This window comes from Balaenoptera physalus (assembly GCF_965194825.1).
Source record: "Balaenoptera physalus genome assembly, chromosome: 3".
NCBI lineage: Eukaryota > Metazoa > Chordata > Mammalia > Artiodactyla > Balaenopteridae > Balaenoptera > Balaenoptera physalus.
The window spans coordinates 667,978-684,471 of record NC_138890.1 but is presented as its reverse complement, the minus strand read 5'-3'; the positions used below and the strand labels follow the sequence as shown (position 1 = coordinate 684,471).

General features: G+C 63.1%; 1 protein-coding gene across 8 annotated transcripts in view; it reads left to right on the top strand.

Annotated features, from left to right (window-relative positions):
* The window catches only part of SBNO2 (strawberry notch homolog 2), a 47,572-nt gene that overhangs the window by 17,710 nt on the left and 13,368 nt on the right, over positions 1-16,494 (top strand). For 5 of the 8 annotated variants that reach the window (XM_082456672.1, XM_082456674.1, XM_082456671.1 and 2 more), the window contains exons 3-5: positions 2,784-2,857; positions 3,453-3,561; positions 15,579-15,740. In XM_082456672.1, coding sequence (XP_082312798.1) covers positions 2,784-2,857; positions 3,453-3,561; positions 15,579-15,740 — 345 coding nt within the window. Of the gene's footprint in view, positions 1-2,783; positions 2,858-3,452; positions 3,562-10,834; positions 11,047-15,578; positions 15,741-16,494 lie in introns of those variants that run through there. The other 3 variants (XM_082456676.1, XM_082456677.1, XM_082456675.1) reach the window with 3 other exon arrangements.

The following is a 16,494-nucleotide window of genomic DNA, read 5'->3' as shown; positions in this document are numbered from 1 at the left end:
AGGCCAGCTGTGCCCACGGGGCCCCTGCCCTCCTCAGCCCCCGCCTCCCTCCAAGCCTCTGCCCGCCCGCGCCCGCCCTGAGGCTCTCGGATGCCCTGGTGGCATCCCACACGCGGCACAAAGTGTGCTCCTTCCTCGGGTGCTGTGTCGCCCTGTTTCGCGGGCTCGGAGCACGCGCTTGTCATTCTTATAACGCCTCAGGATTCCTCCTCCTCAGCATACCATCATTTGCCTAATTATTTTCCTGTTGTTGGGCCTTTGGGGTGACTCCAGTTTTTTCTGCCGCTATAAATAGCGCCACTGCGTTTTCCTCCCCCCTCCTGGATGAGTCCCTGGGGGTGTGTTTCTGGAATAGAATTCCTGGGTCAGAGCGAGCCCCGGCTCGGGCGGGTTTGCAGAGGATGGAGCTGTTCCACAGGGAATGGGCTCCTGCCACGTCCCGTGGTGGTGACCCAGGAAGCCAACTGAGGACCAGGACATGAGCTCTGTCTGGACAGCCCGTGTGGACCAGAGGGGCTCAGACACTGGAATTGGGGGAGGGATGTTTGGAACAAGATAGGGACCCTTTTACAAGGGAGGTGCCGCGTGGAGCCCGACCTTGGCTCCGAGCCCCACTCCGGGCAGTCAGAGCCAGCAGGGCAGGCTTCCCGGTGCCCTCCAGGGCTCAGGCTGTGCACAGAGCCTGTTCCTCTCGGGCCACCGAACGTGGGGGTTGCCCCTCAGGCCACACTGGGCCTGGCCCAAGAGCGACCAGAAGCCTGGGCAGCCCGTGTAGGCTGCAGGCATCAGCGTTGGCACCGTGCTCCTTACTTTTCCTCTCTTGTGTCCTGGCCGAACCAAGCTTGTAAGGAGGATCCCAGGGTGGAGCAGGCGGGGAGTGGAGCTGGCCCCAGGGCTGCCTGGCAGGGACATGCCCCCAGGACTGTCAGTGTCCCTAAGGTGGCCAGATTTAGCAAATAAAAATATAGAGGCCGGTGAAATTTAAGTTTCACATAAACACAAATAAAATTTTAGTACATGTGTGTTCCACACAGTATTTACACTAAAAATTATCTTTTGTTTATCAGAAATTCCAATTCCTGTTTTTTATCTGGCAGCCCTATGTTATCTGCCGCCCTTTCTGCCCTAGCAGGAATATCATCTTCCTTCATCAGTTTGCACATGGCCTAGGAAGCTTCTGGCTAATCTCCCAGGGCCTGCTCCTTCCCAGAAGAGGGCCAGCCTCTGTCTCCAGGCAGGCTCTGATTGGCTAGCTGGGGAAGGGGCCCATCTTTGGACTAATCAGGTCCCACAGGCCTGCCCTCTGAAGGTGGAGTCACCCCTCTGGCTGCAAGTGTAAAATCCCGAGGAAGGCTCTGATTGGCTGGCCATGCTGTACCACCCCTGTGGGGTGGGGCTGGATGTCCTTGGTTGGCAGCCTTGCCAGAGCAACGTGCTGCGGGAGGAGGTTGGGGTGCTGGGTAGACAAAGTTATAAGGGACCCTCCCAGCCTGAGGCCTCAAACTCCTCAAGGACCTGGGGGTCCCCTGGTCTGGGAGCTCCACAGGGACTGCCCCAGGCCCAGTCTGGGTGCAGGTGGAGAAGGTTGGTGAGCAAGGGGCCCCTCGGCGCCCCCCTCCCTGGCTGCCCCCTTCTGGGCCCAGACTAGAGCCTGGACTGGCCTCTAGTTTGGAGGCCAAGGGGCCTCTACCAGTCGATACCATCTCACCACATCTCCTTCATGCCTCTTCTCTGAGCTGGACCGTGGGGAAGCAGGCGGGGCCCTGTGGGCAGCCCAGGGCTGGGGGCACAGTAATGGAAAGTGGGTCTGGCAACCCCCTTGGCACAGAGGGGCGGTCCCGGCCCCCCAGCCTGGTTCTGGGCCGGTGCTAGGTCATTGAGTCCCGAGGGGCGGACGTTGTGTGGCCAGGGCTGGCACAAGCGGGCACGGCAACTGCAGCCAGAGGGCCTCCCTGGTGGAGTTTCACGTGGCCAGCGGCCCGTTTAGGACAGGGATGCAGCACCCCGATTCTACAGAGGGTGTGAGTGTCCACAGCCCTACCCCTCAAGCCAGTCCTGGCACGTGCTTCCCGTGCTGACTTCAGGCTCACCTTGCAGCCACCCTCCCTCCCCCTGCTGTTTCCTAAAGCAGGTTCCCCAGAACCCCTGCCTGTGCCTCACTCTTGGGCCACACGGGCTTGGCCTCTGGGAGCTCTGAGAAGGCCGGGCTTCAGACCTGCCTGGAGGGGTTGGGCTGCGAGAGTCTGGCTGGGACAGGGCCGTCCACAGTCCTGGTGGGAGCCCGTCACCATGGCCTCAGCCCCCGCCCCTCTGAGAAGTCCCCTGCCCCTCTCCCCCACCCACCTGCTGGCAGGCTGCGCGTCTCGCTCATGGGTGCTGGCCCAGGAGGGACTCTTGCTGTCTTGCTTTACACAGGGTCCCCTCCTCCACTTTCTAGAATGCAGGCGTCCAGCCTGGGCTCCCCAGGCCCTGCAGGGATTCTGGGGGCCCTGCCAGTCCAGAGTCGTGGCCACGCCTGCCATCCCCTCCCCAGCTGGTCCCCAGCGCTGCTTGTGTACTGACCAAAGCCTTCCTCTTCACCACAGCCCTCTGGGTGGGTTCTTCTGTGCACATGGGGAAACCGAGGCACCGGTGACCCAGCTGGGAAGCCCCTGGGTAGGCGGGCTCAGTGCTCTCTGGAGCCTGCCCCAGGGCAGTGCAGCGGTGGGGGGGGATGGGCGGGGAGGAGGGCCAGGGACCCTGCCCTCCTGTCCTCTCCCCTGACGCCCGCCACTCTGTCTCAGGATGCCATGCTGCATTACCCCTGGTGGAACAGCTTCTCGCCCACGCCATACCCAGCCTTCTCCAGCGAAAGCCAGTAAGTGCCCAGCCACACGGCGTCCTGCTGGGGGGTCCCCGCCTCGCAGGGGCTTCGCTCTGCCTCCTCATCCCGCAGTCATGGGCTAAAGAAAACTAGAGCTCTCAGTCAGGAGGGCTGTGGGCCAGGCCCTGGCCGCATGGGGAGAGCTGAGACTGACCTGCTGTGGTCTGTCTAGCGAGAACTCTCCAGGGAAGAGGGCAGGGGTAGTGGGGACGAGGGGACCAGGAAGGGCTCTACTGTGGAGGGGACACCAGGTGGTGGTGAGAAACTTCAGGGGTGAAAGGAGCCGGGAGGGCAGCTTCCCCATGGAGGGCATCAGCAAGCTGGGTTTTGAAGGGTAAGTAGGAGTTTGCCAAGAGAGCACGCCTGGTACCAGGCCAAGGAACGGCCCATGCAAAGGGCACGGAAGCACACGTAGCCAGAGCCTCGAGGTTCTTCTGGGGCGCCGTGTCCAGAGACATGGGTGCGTGGGCCCCTCCTGAGTGGAGTTTCTGAGGCGCTGGAGTTGTTCCTGCCGGCCTGTCCTGTACCTGGGGTGGGCAGGCAGCGCCCCCGGCACGCCTGCTGGCTCAGCTTCCTTCTCCGCCTCCAGCCAGTTCATGAACTCCTCCTTCATTGTGGGCCAGCCCTGCATGGACACCAGCTATGGCCCTGCAGCCGCCACCCCCAGCTTCCCGCCAAAGAGCAGCGACTTTCCTCAGGTAGGAGACCTCGGCTGGGCCGTGCCCCACGTGGGGTGTCAGTGCTGGGGGACTGGGCTTGTTTGGGGGACGGGCTGGTGTGACTTCCCCGCAGCAGACGGGGGCTCCGGGTCAGAGGTCACGTAACCGAGGCTGGGGGCCCAGCTGCGCTCCTGCCCGTCTGCGGGTTATGGGGCCACATCTCGAGCGTCCGATTGCCTCGCCCAGACCTGTACTTGCTCCATTTGGGCGCCCTAGCGCCTTGGTGGGGTCCACGTTCCCGGCGCCCCCCCCAAGGCCGGAGTGACGCCCAATCAGGTCGAAACAGCATAGTGAGCATTTATGTCCCCGAAACAGCAGCCGCTTGACGAACGTGAGCCCCTCGAGTTGGAGGAAAGGAGGACGTCTGACCTCGATCTTTTGGGGGACGCCAGGCAGCTCAGCCCCCAGGGAGTCAGGCGGACCCCGCCTTGCAGCCTTGGCCGCGGGGTTCACCAGTGGGTCCCACACCTCTGTCCCGCACAGCAGCCGTCGAGCCTGAGAGCCTCAGAGGGGGTTTGCGGGAAGGAGCCCAGCAATGTTGTGGGGCGACCCCGACCCGGGGGCAGGAAGTGGGGGCAACGGGGGCCGAGTGGTGCCGGGCTTCCCTTGGGAAGTTGAAACCCTCGGCAGCTTCTGTGCTGGCCTCTGTGTCTGTGTCTGGGCTGCCTCGGCGCTCAGTTTGGGAAGCATGCAGGTGGGCCCGCCAGGGAGTGGGGTGTCAGGCGCTCAGCTCCCCTGAGCCTCAGTTTCCTTCAGTAAAGTGGGGGCTCATGGGCCCCACCAGGTGACAGGCCGAGGGAGGCCACGGCACACACCGGTCCTCACTTGGACCAAGACCAGGGCCGTTCAGACCGGCCCACACTCACCGGGGCAGCAGCAGGACCGGGCAGAGAACCGGACTGAGGGGTGTGTGCTGCGGTGACAGCGTCCCCCCAAATCCAGGCCCTCCCGAGACCTCACGACAAGACCCTACTTGGCCGTCAGGTCTTTGCGGGTGTGATTAGGTAGATGGAGCTGAGGTCCTCCCAGTTAGGGTGGCCCTAAACCCGCTGGGGGTCCCTGTGGAGACACAGCCGCGGGGGCCGGGGTGGGGGGTAGGCACGTGGCCAGGGAGGTGGAGCCCGGGTGCTGGGGAGGTGGGGGACCCCAGAGCCTGGGGGGCACAGCCCCGCCACACCGTACCCTGGACGTCTGCCCTGAGCTGCCCTGTCAGTGACCCTTTGTGGCCACCCAGGAAGCGACACGGCTGGGCCTCGTGGCGACGGGAGCAGAGCCTGCCCCTCGGGAGCCCCAAGTCCCCCAGGGTGAGGGCGAGGGCCGGGGGGCAGGGACAGCAGGCCCGTGGTCGCAGCCTCCCTGCCTCTACAGAGGTATACGCAGTTTTCTCTGCCCGCCGCCGGCCCGTGAGGAGACCCTTGGCCTCCAGGAGAGGAAGGGCCAGTGGGTTCAGCATCCAGGGCACCCGGCCGACGGCCCAGGACCCTCTCCCACCCACCGCGGCCCCACGTCTCTGGCTCGGCCGCGGGCTGGCGGCTGACGGGCCTCCTGTCCACCGTGTCCTGGGCACGGCTCCGCGTCCAGACTTGCTCCCCCGCTGGGGCGTCCCTGCTGGGTGGATGAAGGCTTTGGGGGTGTCCCGGCTCCTGCGGCCACCCGCCTGGCCTCGCTCCGCCCCCCACTCACCCGCTCCCGCTGCTCCCCCAGCTCTGCGAGGGGTCCACGTGGCTTCCGAGCCCAGAAGCCCCCGGGGCGCCGCGTCCGCTCTTTGCTGCAGGTGGGGAAGCGTGCCCCGTGTTGGAGGTTGCTCATCCACCCCACAGATGCTCGCTGAGAGCGGCCGCAGCCCACCCGCCCTCCAGCTGCCCTTGCAGGGGGCGACTTGGACCCAGATCTCCCTTTAGAGCAGCGAAACCTTCTTCAAACGAAATCTCACCTCACTGCCAACCGTGGGGTCAGACAGATGCGAGACCACAGTTCAGCCAGGCTGAGGGTCTGAGGCCCTGTGGTCAGCCTCCTCCACCTCCCCCAGGACCCTGGGCCTGTGGGCCAAGCCAGGACGGAGTCCAGAGCGAGCCTGGCATTCAAGGCTCTTCCCAGCCCAGCCCTGGCCCGGTGGGTCCACCACAGACGCCTCTGCTTCTGGTTCAGACTGAGTGACGTCGCATGGGGGCCGGCACAGGGACAGCCCCAAAGACGTCCCCGTCCTGATCCCGGGACCTGTGGATCTGTCACCTCACAGGGCAGAGGGGACTTTGCAGGTGGGATTAAATTAAGGCCCCGGAGATGGGGGTGACCCTGGATTCCCTGGGGGGCCCAGTGTCATCACAGGGTCTTTTTTTTTTTAATATATATATATTTTTTTTTTAATTAATTAATTAATATATGTTTGGTTGCGTTGGGTCTTTGTTGCTGCGCGCAGACTTTCTCTAGTTGCGGCAAGTGGGGGCTACTCTTCATTGCGGTGCGCAGGCTTCTCATTGCGGTGGCTTCTCTTGTTGCAGAGCACGGGCTCTAGGCGTACGGGCTTTGGTAGTTGTGGCACGCAGGCTTCAGTAGTTGTGGCTCGTGGGCTCAGTGGTTGTGGCTCGTGGGCTCTAGAGTGCAGGCTCAGTAGTTGTGGTGCATGGGCTAAGTTGCTCCACGGCACGTGGGATCTTCCCGGACCAGGGCTCGCACCCGCGTCCCCTGCATTGGCAGGCGGATTCTTAACCACTGCGCCACCAGGGAAGTCCACAAGGTCCTTATGAGAGGGAGGCGGGAGGGTCAGAGGCAGAGAGAGACGGGAGATGCTGCGCTGCTGGCTGTGAGGATGCAGGAGGGGCCGCGAGCCAGGGATGCGGTGCCTCTAGAAGCTGGAAAAGGCGGGATCCGATGCTCCCCTGGAGCCTCTGGAAGGAACCGGCTCTGACAGCCCATCTCAGACTTCTGACCTCCAGAACCATAAAGTAATAAACATGTGTTGTTTTAAGCCGTGAAGTTTGTAGTTTCATTACAGCCGCTTCACCACGTGAAGCCCTCACGAGGCCCATGGCACACCGTTGAAGCGTTCACTCCTGTTTGTACATCAGAAGGAGTTGGAATGGGGAATCCAGAGCTGGGCTGGGGGCAGGCAGTGAACAGGAACCCACAGGCCTTAACACACCTCCTGGTTACTAAACTTGAGCCCTGAGTTTCCTAGCAGCCAAAGCAAAAAGAGAAAGGAGATGTGTTGTGTGACTCTTGCTGCCTACCAGGAGAAAGCTTCTCCCCGACTTCCCTTTTGGGCCGGGAGCAGTTCCCTAGGGGCTGCACACAAGCCGGCCCAGGCCAGGACCTTTGGTGAGGGTTGAGCCGGCCTCCGTGTGGGGTCCCCATTTCCCAGGTACCTGGGAAGGATCTCTAGCCGGAGGGACTCTGCCCTGGGGAACACGGAGAGCCAGTCCGGTCCCTGCTCTGGGGCAGCTCTGCTTCACTGGACAGTCCTGGCCATCAGACCTGGCACCCATTGAACCCCCAGAGCCGGGGCCCTGGGTTCCAGGTGTGGGAGGGGAAGTGCACCCAGGGGTTACCTGAAAATTTCGGCTCTGACGCTCTTGCCTACACATTACACGTAGCATCTTACGTAGCCGAGGCCAGCGTCGCAGGGCAGAAATTAGCCCTGGTGCAACACAGGTGACCACACCCATGTACACCCATGGGTGCGCTGAGGCTCCGAAGAGAACCGGCCAGGCGTCTGTAGGGTGCCCCACACTGGGAGGGGGTCTGCGTCCCTGGCAGGAGGCCCACAAACACGGCACGTTGTCTTCAAGGCCCTGTGTCAGTGCGTCTCGTTGCTGAGGGGTTGACCTTGACCCCTGGTGAGGCAGCGTCCTCTGGGTCCCCCCACTGTGCACTGTCCTTCCCGCCCTCAGGTTGGCACAGAGTTGCTCAGGCCCTTACACCCCTTACACCTTGAGGGGCCCCACGTGGGGCCTCCCACCCCAGGGTGTAGTACGTGTTGGGGGGTGTGGACGTGTGGCTTTTATTTTTTAATTGAAATGTGGCTTGCATTTCATACGATTCAACAGTTTTAGTGCATTCACAGTGTTGTGCAGACATCACCTTTGTCCAAGTCCAGACCGTTCCATCCCCCCAAAGAAACCCCATCCCCCTTAGCAGTCACCTCTCCCCCTCCCCCTCCCCCATCCTGACACCACAAGTCCACTCTCTGTGTCTGTGGATCGGCCTGTTCTGGACGTTTCCCATCAGTGGAATCACACACTCTGGGTCCTCCTGCGTCTGGCTTCTCTCTCTGAGCATCGTGTTCTCAGGGTCCGTCCACGTTGCAGCGAGTGTCGGGGCTTCACCCGTTTGCGTGGCTGAGGGACGTCCCCGTGTGTGGGGGGACACGTGTGTGTATGTGTTTGTCCATCGATGGACACTTGGGTCGTTTCCGCCTCTCGACTGCCCTAAATCATGCTGGTGTGGACGTGCGTGTAGACTTTAGTGTGAGCGTGTGTTGCAGGTGTGGCTGACTCTCGCTGGGAGGGCTGTTTGGGGCCTTGTTGGAGTCGGGGTTGGGGGGGTGCCCAGCCTTCCAAATGCCCCCCGGGGCCTTGTGCCTCCAGCTCTTGCTGCCCCTCCCCCTCCAGGCCCTCCTCTGGGTTCTCCCCACCCTGGTTTCTCTGGGGTCCTGTCTGCAGGGGTGGCCGCCCCGCCCTCCTTCACTGCCCCCCAGGGCCGAGCCCCGCTGCAGCCCCCGGGATCAGGTGCTGCCCTCCTCCCAAGGCCCCCTGGACCCTCACATCTTGGCCGGGCCCCGGGGAGGGGGAGGGCTCTTTCTGGTGGGCTGAGACCCCCTCACGCAGTCGCAGTCGGCAGGGCAGGCGTGCGCCCTGAGGGTCCCTCCAGGTATCTCAGGTGGGCCCCGCGTCCACCCGATAAGGACACTTTCCGTCTGCCAGCCCAGGCTTCTGGGAAGCAGGATGAGGTCACAGCTCAGAAAAGTGCTTTGCAAACTATGGGCAGCTCCCCACACAGAGAGGGGTCGTCGACGTCCACTGCTCCGCGAACGGATTTCCACAGGGTCGGAGGCTTGGCCTACCCCGCCAGCAGGCTCCTGGCGATTTCTGGCGCTGGCAGGGCGCGGTACAGGGCTGCTTCCCACGGGAAGCCCTTGGGTCACGCGGGGCCACGGCCAAGGCCCCCCGCCCTGGGGTCCGCACTCCCTCCGCAGGCTCCAGGGGAGGGTCCATCCTGCTTCTCACAGCTCCTGGGGCCCCAGGCGTGGGTGTGTCACCCCACCTCTTCCTCCGTCTCCACGTGGTCTCCTCCTCTCTGTCTGTGTCCAGACCTCCCTCTTGTAAGGGCACCGGCCATTGGCTTAGGGCCCGCCCTGCTCCAGTGCGACCACATCTTCGTTGACTACATCTGCAGCGACCCCATTTCCAAAGGAGGTCCCGACATGGGCCGCGCCCGCCCCTCTGTGGCCAGCCAGGGGGCAGCCTAGGGACCAGCAAACATCGCGCCGGCCGGGCAGCCCCACGGATCGGACGCGCTGGCCCGACGGGGCCGACCAGCCATCTGGTGATGAGATACAGGGGGCAGAGAGTCCGAGTTTAGAAACTGCTGGCAACCTGACCAGTATCCTGCTGCTGAAATCTATTCACAAAAAGTTTGTGCTTCTCCTTTGTGGGTCTTCTTTTCATGTCCGTTTCCTAGTAATTCTTTTTAAAATTGAGACAAAATTCACACACCTTAAAATTCATCCTTCTAAAGTGTGTTCACAGAGTTTTACAACCACCACCTTTATGTAATTCCAGAACATTCCATCACCCCAAAAGGAAGCCCCATCCCCATCAGCAGTCACTCCCTCACCTCCTTCCCAGCCCCTGACAACCAGGAACCCACTCTCTGTCTCTGTCTGTGGATCTGCCTGTCCTGGACGTTTCCCATCAATGGAATCACACCCTGTGTGTCCTTCTGCGTCTGGCTTCTCTCACTGAGCATCGTGTTCTCAGGGTCCATCCACATTGTAGTGAGCGTCGAGGCTTCACCCCTTTACGTGGCTGAGTGATGTTCCCGTGTGTGGAGGGACCATGTCGTGTTTATCCGTCATCCGCTGCTGGACACTTAGGTTGTGTCCACCTTTGGCTGCTGTGGACGTGTGTCTCCGTTGCCCCTGGTGGGCGCCTGGCAGTGGAATCAGGGTCGTGGGGTGACTGTGACTGATTTCCGAGGACGCTGCCCGGTTTCACGCCCCCACCGGCCGTGTAGGGGTTCCGATTTTTCCACCTTCTCCCCACACTGGTCCCTGCTGGCTTTGTGGGTCCAGCTGTCCGGGCGGGTGTGAAGTGTGTCCTGCTGGTTTCGGGTTGCGTTTCCCCGCTGCCTGACAGTTTGCGTGTCCTTCCTCCCCTTGTTGACATTTGTACACATTCCTCACCTGTGGCAGTGGCCACCGTCCATGTTTCCCCCCCGCCCCCCTGCCGGCTGTGGGCTGGAGACAGGTGAGGGCTGCAGCATTGGGCCAAGGTCTCCCTGACCCCAGGGACCCTCCCCAGTCAGAGCTCTGGGGTGCTGGGCAGCTGCAGGGAGTCCCATGGGCCCACTCGCTCCTCTCGGCCGCGGATCCTCACAGAACCGTCCTGGGATGGGGGTGATCGAAAGAAACAAACAGGATGGGCACCGGGCCTCAGGGCTTTGTGCCCCCTGCCGCTGGCCCTGTCTGCGTCCTGCCCTCTGTTCTGGGCTGTGGGTTGCAGGGGCTGACGCAACAGGGAAGAGCAGCGTTTCGGGGACAGCCAGAACACTCGCCAAGGCTGGAGGAGGAGGAGCAGGGTGGGGCCCGGGGCCCCATGGGGGCAGCCCTCCAGGTGGGGCCACAGCACGGGCAAAGGCCCTGGGGCGGGCCCTGTGAGGCACTGGAGGCGGGCTCTGGGACAGTGAAGGTCCAGGCTGAGGAGCTGAGGGCAGGCCAGGGAGGGCGTGGGGGGCACGGAGTGGGCAGCCAGCCTAGGTTTCCTCCCTGCGATGCGGGGACCTCTGAACCTCGAGTCTCTGCTGTGGGCATCCCAGGGGCAGCCGTGGTCCCTGCTAGGCCCAGCTGGGCACGTGCTTTGGGGGGACAGTGCTCTGGGGGAAACTGAGGCCGGGGCCAGGAGAGCGCCCGGGGCAGGCAGGGGTCGAGCCAGTGGCAGCCGGCAGGCGTTGTTGACAGCCCTCTGTGGTAGATTCCGCCCCGTTCAGTAATTCTCCGCGCTTTGCCAGTAATCGTCCTGACTTACCAGGCAGGCATCATTTCCTGAAAGTCAGCCGGCCTTAGGGGAAGTAGGCGCAGGCGGTGACTAAACCAACATGCAAATGCGGCCGGGCGGGCTGAGGGCTGAGGGCCGGCGGGCTGAGCCACCCGCGGTCATGAGGCAGCTGCTCCCACCGCTTTCTCGGGACCCAGCGGCCACCATGTCCCAGCTGCGCTTCTGGCTGCAGTTTGCAGCCCTCAGCAAGGTAACCCTGGGCTCCTGCCTGGCGAGGGGGGCCGGGCTGGGAGGGCCCGTGGGAACCGCCGGGAACAGCTGGGCTGGGGGCGGGGGGAGGGCTCCCCCAGCCTGCTCCGTCCGGCTTTTTTTTGGCAGCGAGGGTGACCCTGCTGGAGTTTTCCGAGCAGAGCCACGTGGACTGTGGGGACAGCCAGGGAGGGCAGGGGGCTGCAGGGGGCTGGAGCCGTCCCACCTGGAGTCTTGTGGGCGCTCCGTGTCCTGGGATGGTGGCAGTGGCTCTGTGGGCCGGGGCGGGGCATGGTTTGAGACGGGCTCTGATTGGGCAGGTAGGATCGGTCCCTGTCCCTCCGTCTCTCTGTCTCTCTGTCCCTCTGTCCCTCTGTCTCTCCGTCCCTCCTCAGGGCCCCTGCCCAGGGCCAGTGAGAGGACCTGTGTCCGAAGAGTGTTTCTGGGGTCGCTTTCCTGGCTAGGAGGGGGTGCTGAGCAGACCCAGAGCCAGGTCCAGTCTGGGGGCCATCCTGTTCCAGCCTGCTGGGCGGTGGCAGAGATGAGGTGGGGGGGTCACTGCGTGGGCAGCTCCTCACTGGTCCAGGGTCCCCGACATGCTGAGAGGCAGTAAGCACAGTGGGCAACCCTGTGCCCTCCTGGCCCCTCAGAACTGTTGGGGTAACCAGCCAGCTCCCCCGCACTGGGGCCTGCAGTGGGAAGGGCAGGGCGGGGGCCTGGGATCCCGGAGGAGTTCCAGGTTGGGACGCAGGTCGGGAGGTGAGCCCAGGGAGGGGTGGACACAGGCTGCCGGGTTGGGGGCTCTGGTGAGGGCCTGGGAGCTGCAGCCCTGCCCTGACCGGGCCCTGGGGACCCAAGGAAGGTGATTCTGGGTTTGGGTCACCTTGGAGGTCTCCTGTGGCCGCTGGGAGTCAGGTCCCAACACTGGCAGGCAGCCCACCGGGGGTCCACTCTCACTCCCATCCAGCCACCCGCCCTCCACGGTGGGGAGGGGGAGGGACCTCGGGAGCCCCACCCCCACCCCCTGGGGACCCAAGTGAGGCCCACCTCCCTTTGCCCCCAAGGATCCAGGGGCCCCCAGACGATGCCGGCTGCCCATCAGGGCATCGGGTGGAGACGGTGTCCACAGACTGGGGAGAAAGCACCCACTTTCTTAATAAATTATATTTTTTAGAGCGGTTTTAGATTTATAGAGAGGCTGTGAATCAGTTCAGAGGGTCCCCGTGTGCCCACGACCAGCCCCTCGGCGCCGCCCACGTCCCAGCTGATGGGCCCGTGTTCATACGTCGTCCTCAGCCAGAGTCCACGCTGCCCCACATCGCCTCTGCCCCAGGGCCACTGTGGCACCAGGGGCCCCAGACTGTGCCGATGTCGCCCACTCTCCTGGGGTGGGCTGGGGCCCTGGGCAGTCGTGGGGAGCCCGGGCTGGGACTCCTGCAGGACGTCCCCAGTCTGGGTTTGTCCGGTGTTTTCTCGTGGTCTCACTGGGGCCATGGGTTCCCCAGGGGAGACCTCGGAGGGGAGGTGCCCTTCCCAGTCATCACCCCAAGGGTCCCTGCTGCCGACCTTGACCTGACCTCCTGGCTCCTCCACGGGGGGCTTCTTCACCTGCGCGCTGTCCTCCTGGGAAGGGTCTCCGTGCTCAGCCCTCACACAGGGTGGCCCCCGAGCGCCCCTTTCAGCGCCTGCCTCTGCCATCTTCGGGGCTGGCCCTCGAGGTCCCGCCCGGCTCCCTGCCCACTGCCCAGTGACTGTTTCACCTCTGGGAAGCAGGCCCACCTCTCAGGGCTCCAGGGCCCAGGGTCATCGTCACCCTGACCAGGCTCGGCAGCGCTCGCTGGGAGGGCCACGCTGGTCCCAGAGGGATTTTAGCAAAGACAGCTGTCGCCGCCTGTACCCGGACCCCACCCCAGCCAGCCTTTGGAGTCTCTGGGGGTCACTACCCCATGTCACTTCATGGGGTCCGGGTGGCCAGCTTCTGCAGCCCACCCTTCCCTGGCATTGTCCACCAGGCTCGGGATGTGCCACCTCTGACCCCAGCTGACCGGGGGTGGGGTAGGGAGCAGGCCTCGGGGTCAGCAGAGCCAGACCCACTGCCGCCGCCTCAGTGTCCCCCGAGATGGATGCTCTGGCCTGTTGAGTCGCCAGGCTCTCGCATGGGGGTGCAGGGTGCCCCAAGGAGCATCATGGAGCACCTGTTCCCTGCTCTGGGGTTGGCATTCCCCTCTGCTTCTTCCCAGGCCGCTGCCCGGGCCTGAGCCGGTCCTGCTAGACACCGTCTGCCACGCCCCCATCTCCTCGCCTGGACTTGCCCAGGTTGCCAGGTCCTGCGGCCGCAGGCGGTGGGGGGAGGTTGGGGTCTGCCCCCCTTCCGTGGGACCAGATTGCACGTGGCCAGGGGGCAGGGGCCAGGAGGGGCCTGGCGGGCAGAGTGCCCTCCTTATAAACCGCCGGAGCCAGGGCACCCTGGGCAGTGGGAGGCGTCCACAGGGGGCCCCCAGCCTTATACCAGCTGAGCGGGCCCCACCCCTTCCTGCCAGGCCCGCTGTCCTTTTCGCACAGTGGTCTCAAGCCTGCTTGTTGGGGGTTGTGCACGCACCAGCATCTGAGCATGGGGTCCTGGGGAAGCTGGACAGTGTTGCCTGGAGGTCCCGCACCCCAGGGCATGGGGGGCTGATTCCCATGCAGATCAGTAGGAGGGGAGCCCCAGAAACATGGCCCTTGAGGGGCCATGGGGCAGGACTAGGCACTGGCTGAGATCAGGGGCCTGTTCTCGGTGACCTGGGACTGCGGAGACCTGCCCTCCACCCCCAGAAGCCAGCTCAGCTGTGGCCTCCAGGCCTGAGCTGGGCACATCGGGTGGACCCTAGGCCCAGGCCCACCCTTCCTCCCCAGAGTCCACTGATCTGAGCCCCCGGGGCCCCAAGACCCCCACCGGTCAGCCCTGCCCACCCTCCTGGCCTTCTCTCACTGGTTAATGGGACACCACACCCTCTGTCCCAGCCCGCCCGGCCGCGGCCTTCCAACAGCCCTGATGGGCTGAGATGTGTGAACAGTACACGGGGCCGGGGGCTCCCAGAGGGCCGCTCTCCCTCCTCCTTGGCCCCTGCCCTGCTCGGGAAATGCTCCCGCTGATGGGCCCGCTGTGGCCACAGCCCACCTGGCTCCACCCATGGCAGGCAGGTGGGGGTGGGGGTGGGGTCCCTCCCTGGGGGGGTCGGCTGAGGGCTGCCCCGCATCTGAGCCTGGAGGGGCTAAGGGAGGTGGGGGGCCTGCACCTTCCCCAGCTCTGGGCACGGGGGGCTGTGCTGCACTGCCCTCCCCAGGTGGCAGGCGGCATGGGCACCGTGACCCAGCAGGGGACCCTGGTCCAGAAGCTCCAAGGGGCTGGCTCTGCATGTCCCCACGTCCAGCACAGGCCAGGCACACTCAGGAGCTCCATGCCTGCGACCAGGACTGGGAGGGAGGGAGGCCGGTACGGGAACCCCCGGCGCTGCACCCGATTCCCTTTGTTTATTTATTTTTATTTATTTATTTCGGCTGCGTCGGGTCTTAGTTGCGGCACGCGGGGTCTTCGTTGCGGCACACGGGGTCTTCGTTGCGGCACGCAGGCTTCTCTCTAGTTGTGATGTGCTGGTTTTCTCTCTCTAGTTGTGGCGTGCAGGCTCCAGGGCGCGTGGGCTCTGTAGTTTGTGGCACGCAGCCTCTCTGGTTAAGGCGCACAAGCTCAGTAGTTGTGGCGTGCGGGCTTAGTTGCCCCGTGCAGCATGTGGGATCTCAGTTCCCCACCCAGGGATCGAATCCCCATCCCCTGCATTGGAAGGTGGATTTTTTACCACTGGACCACCAGGGAAGTCCCCCAATTCCCTTTAAATTTAGGTTTAGAAACTGTAAGCTCCACAGCAGCAGATGTCTCCTGAAGCTGTGGCGGTCCGTGCGTCCTGGCATCCCTACACCGGTGTCACCTCCTCCACGGCAATGGGCCAGGGCAGGCACGGTGTCCGTCACCTTCTCCCGGTGTCCCCTGAGTAGAGTCCAGCGCAGAGCCTGTGGGGTCTGGTTTCTCTCACCTCCACTTGCCTTTTTCCTTTTTTTTTTTTTTTTTTTTTCAAACAGCTTTATTGATATGATTCACATATTGTAAAACTGACCCATTTGAAGTGCATAATTCAGTGTTTCCAGTGCATTCGCAGAGTCGGGCAACCATCACCTCTGTTTAGTTCCAGAACATTCTCATGGCCCCAAAAAGAAGCCCTGTCCCCATCAGCAGTCACCCCACGCCCTCCCCAGTCCCTGACAACCAGGAACCCCCTCTCTGTCCCTTTGGGTTTGCCTGTTCTGGCCGTTTCCCATGAATGGAATCACACACCTTCTGTGTGTGTCCTCCTGCGTCTGGCTTCTCTCACTGGGCGCCGTGTCCTCAGGGTCCGTCCACGTGGTAGCGAGTGTCAGTGCGTCACCCCTTTCTGTGGCTGAGCAGCGTCCACCGCGTGGCTGGGCCTCACAGCGGCCCTCACCCGGCCTGTCTTGCAGGACTCCTCGTACCTCGATGACCTCTCTAATGCCTCCATCTTCTCCTCGTCCGTGGACTCCCTCTCGGACATCGCAGACACACCTGACTTCCTGCCCGCCGACAGCCTCAGCCAGGTGCCCACCATCTGGGACGTGAGCACTGGCCCCTCCGCCCACGACAAGGTCAGTGTGCCCCATCCTCGGCCGAACAGACACGGAGGAGGGTGTCGCTCCAGGGTGCTCGTGTCTCCCACGTAGGCCAGAGGGTGCAGGGGCTCCCCGGGGGGAAGAGGGGCTCCGGCGAGCCCGGCATGCACTAGTGGACACCGGTGGGCATACGCCTAGCTGCCCTGACGGGTTCAGTGCCCATGAAACCCCCGGGCCCTCGGCAAGGGTCTGGGCCCAGTCTGGGGCTGGCAGGGGGATACGAGGTGCCCAGAGTAGGTGCGGCAGGCGACCCAGGCCCGTCCTCGCCTCGCCAGGGCCCTCCTACCGGCTCCCAGCCTCCCGGGGAACCTGAGGTCCAGGCGGGCAGCTGAAACGCCACGCCCACTGCTGCTGCGGCCAGCCCTGCCTGCGGGAACCTGAGTCAGCCTTCCAGGAACCTGCGTCTGCGGCTGTTTGTTTGTTTTCATTAATTCAAAAAAAAAAGGGAGAGGGAATTGAGAGTAGGTTTCAGACCTCCCTGTACCTCGCTTCCATTTTATTTTCGTTTCAAAAAAACTTTGTTTTTTTTTCCTTCCAGTTTTATTGAGATGTGATTGACATACAGCAGTAAGTTTAAAGTGTACATACAGAATGATGATTTGACTTGCATACATCATGAAATGATGACGACAATAAGTCGGTGAACATCCATAGTCTCATGTAGATACAAAATTAAAGAAATAGAGGGAATTCCCTGGCGGTCCAGTGGTTAGGACTCGGCACTTTCACT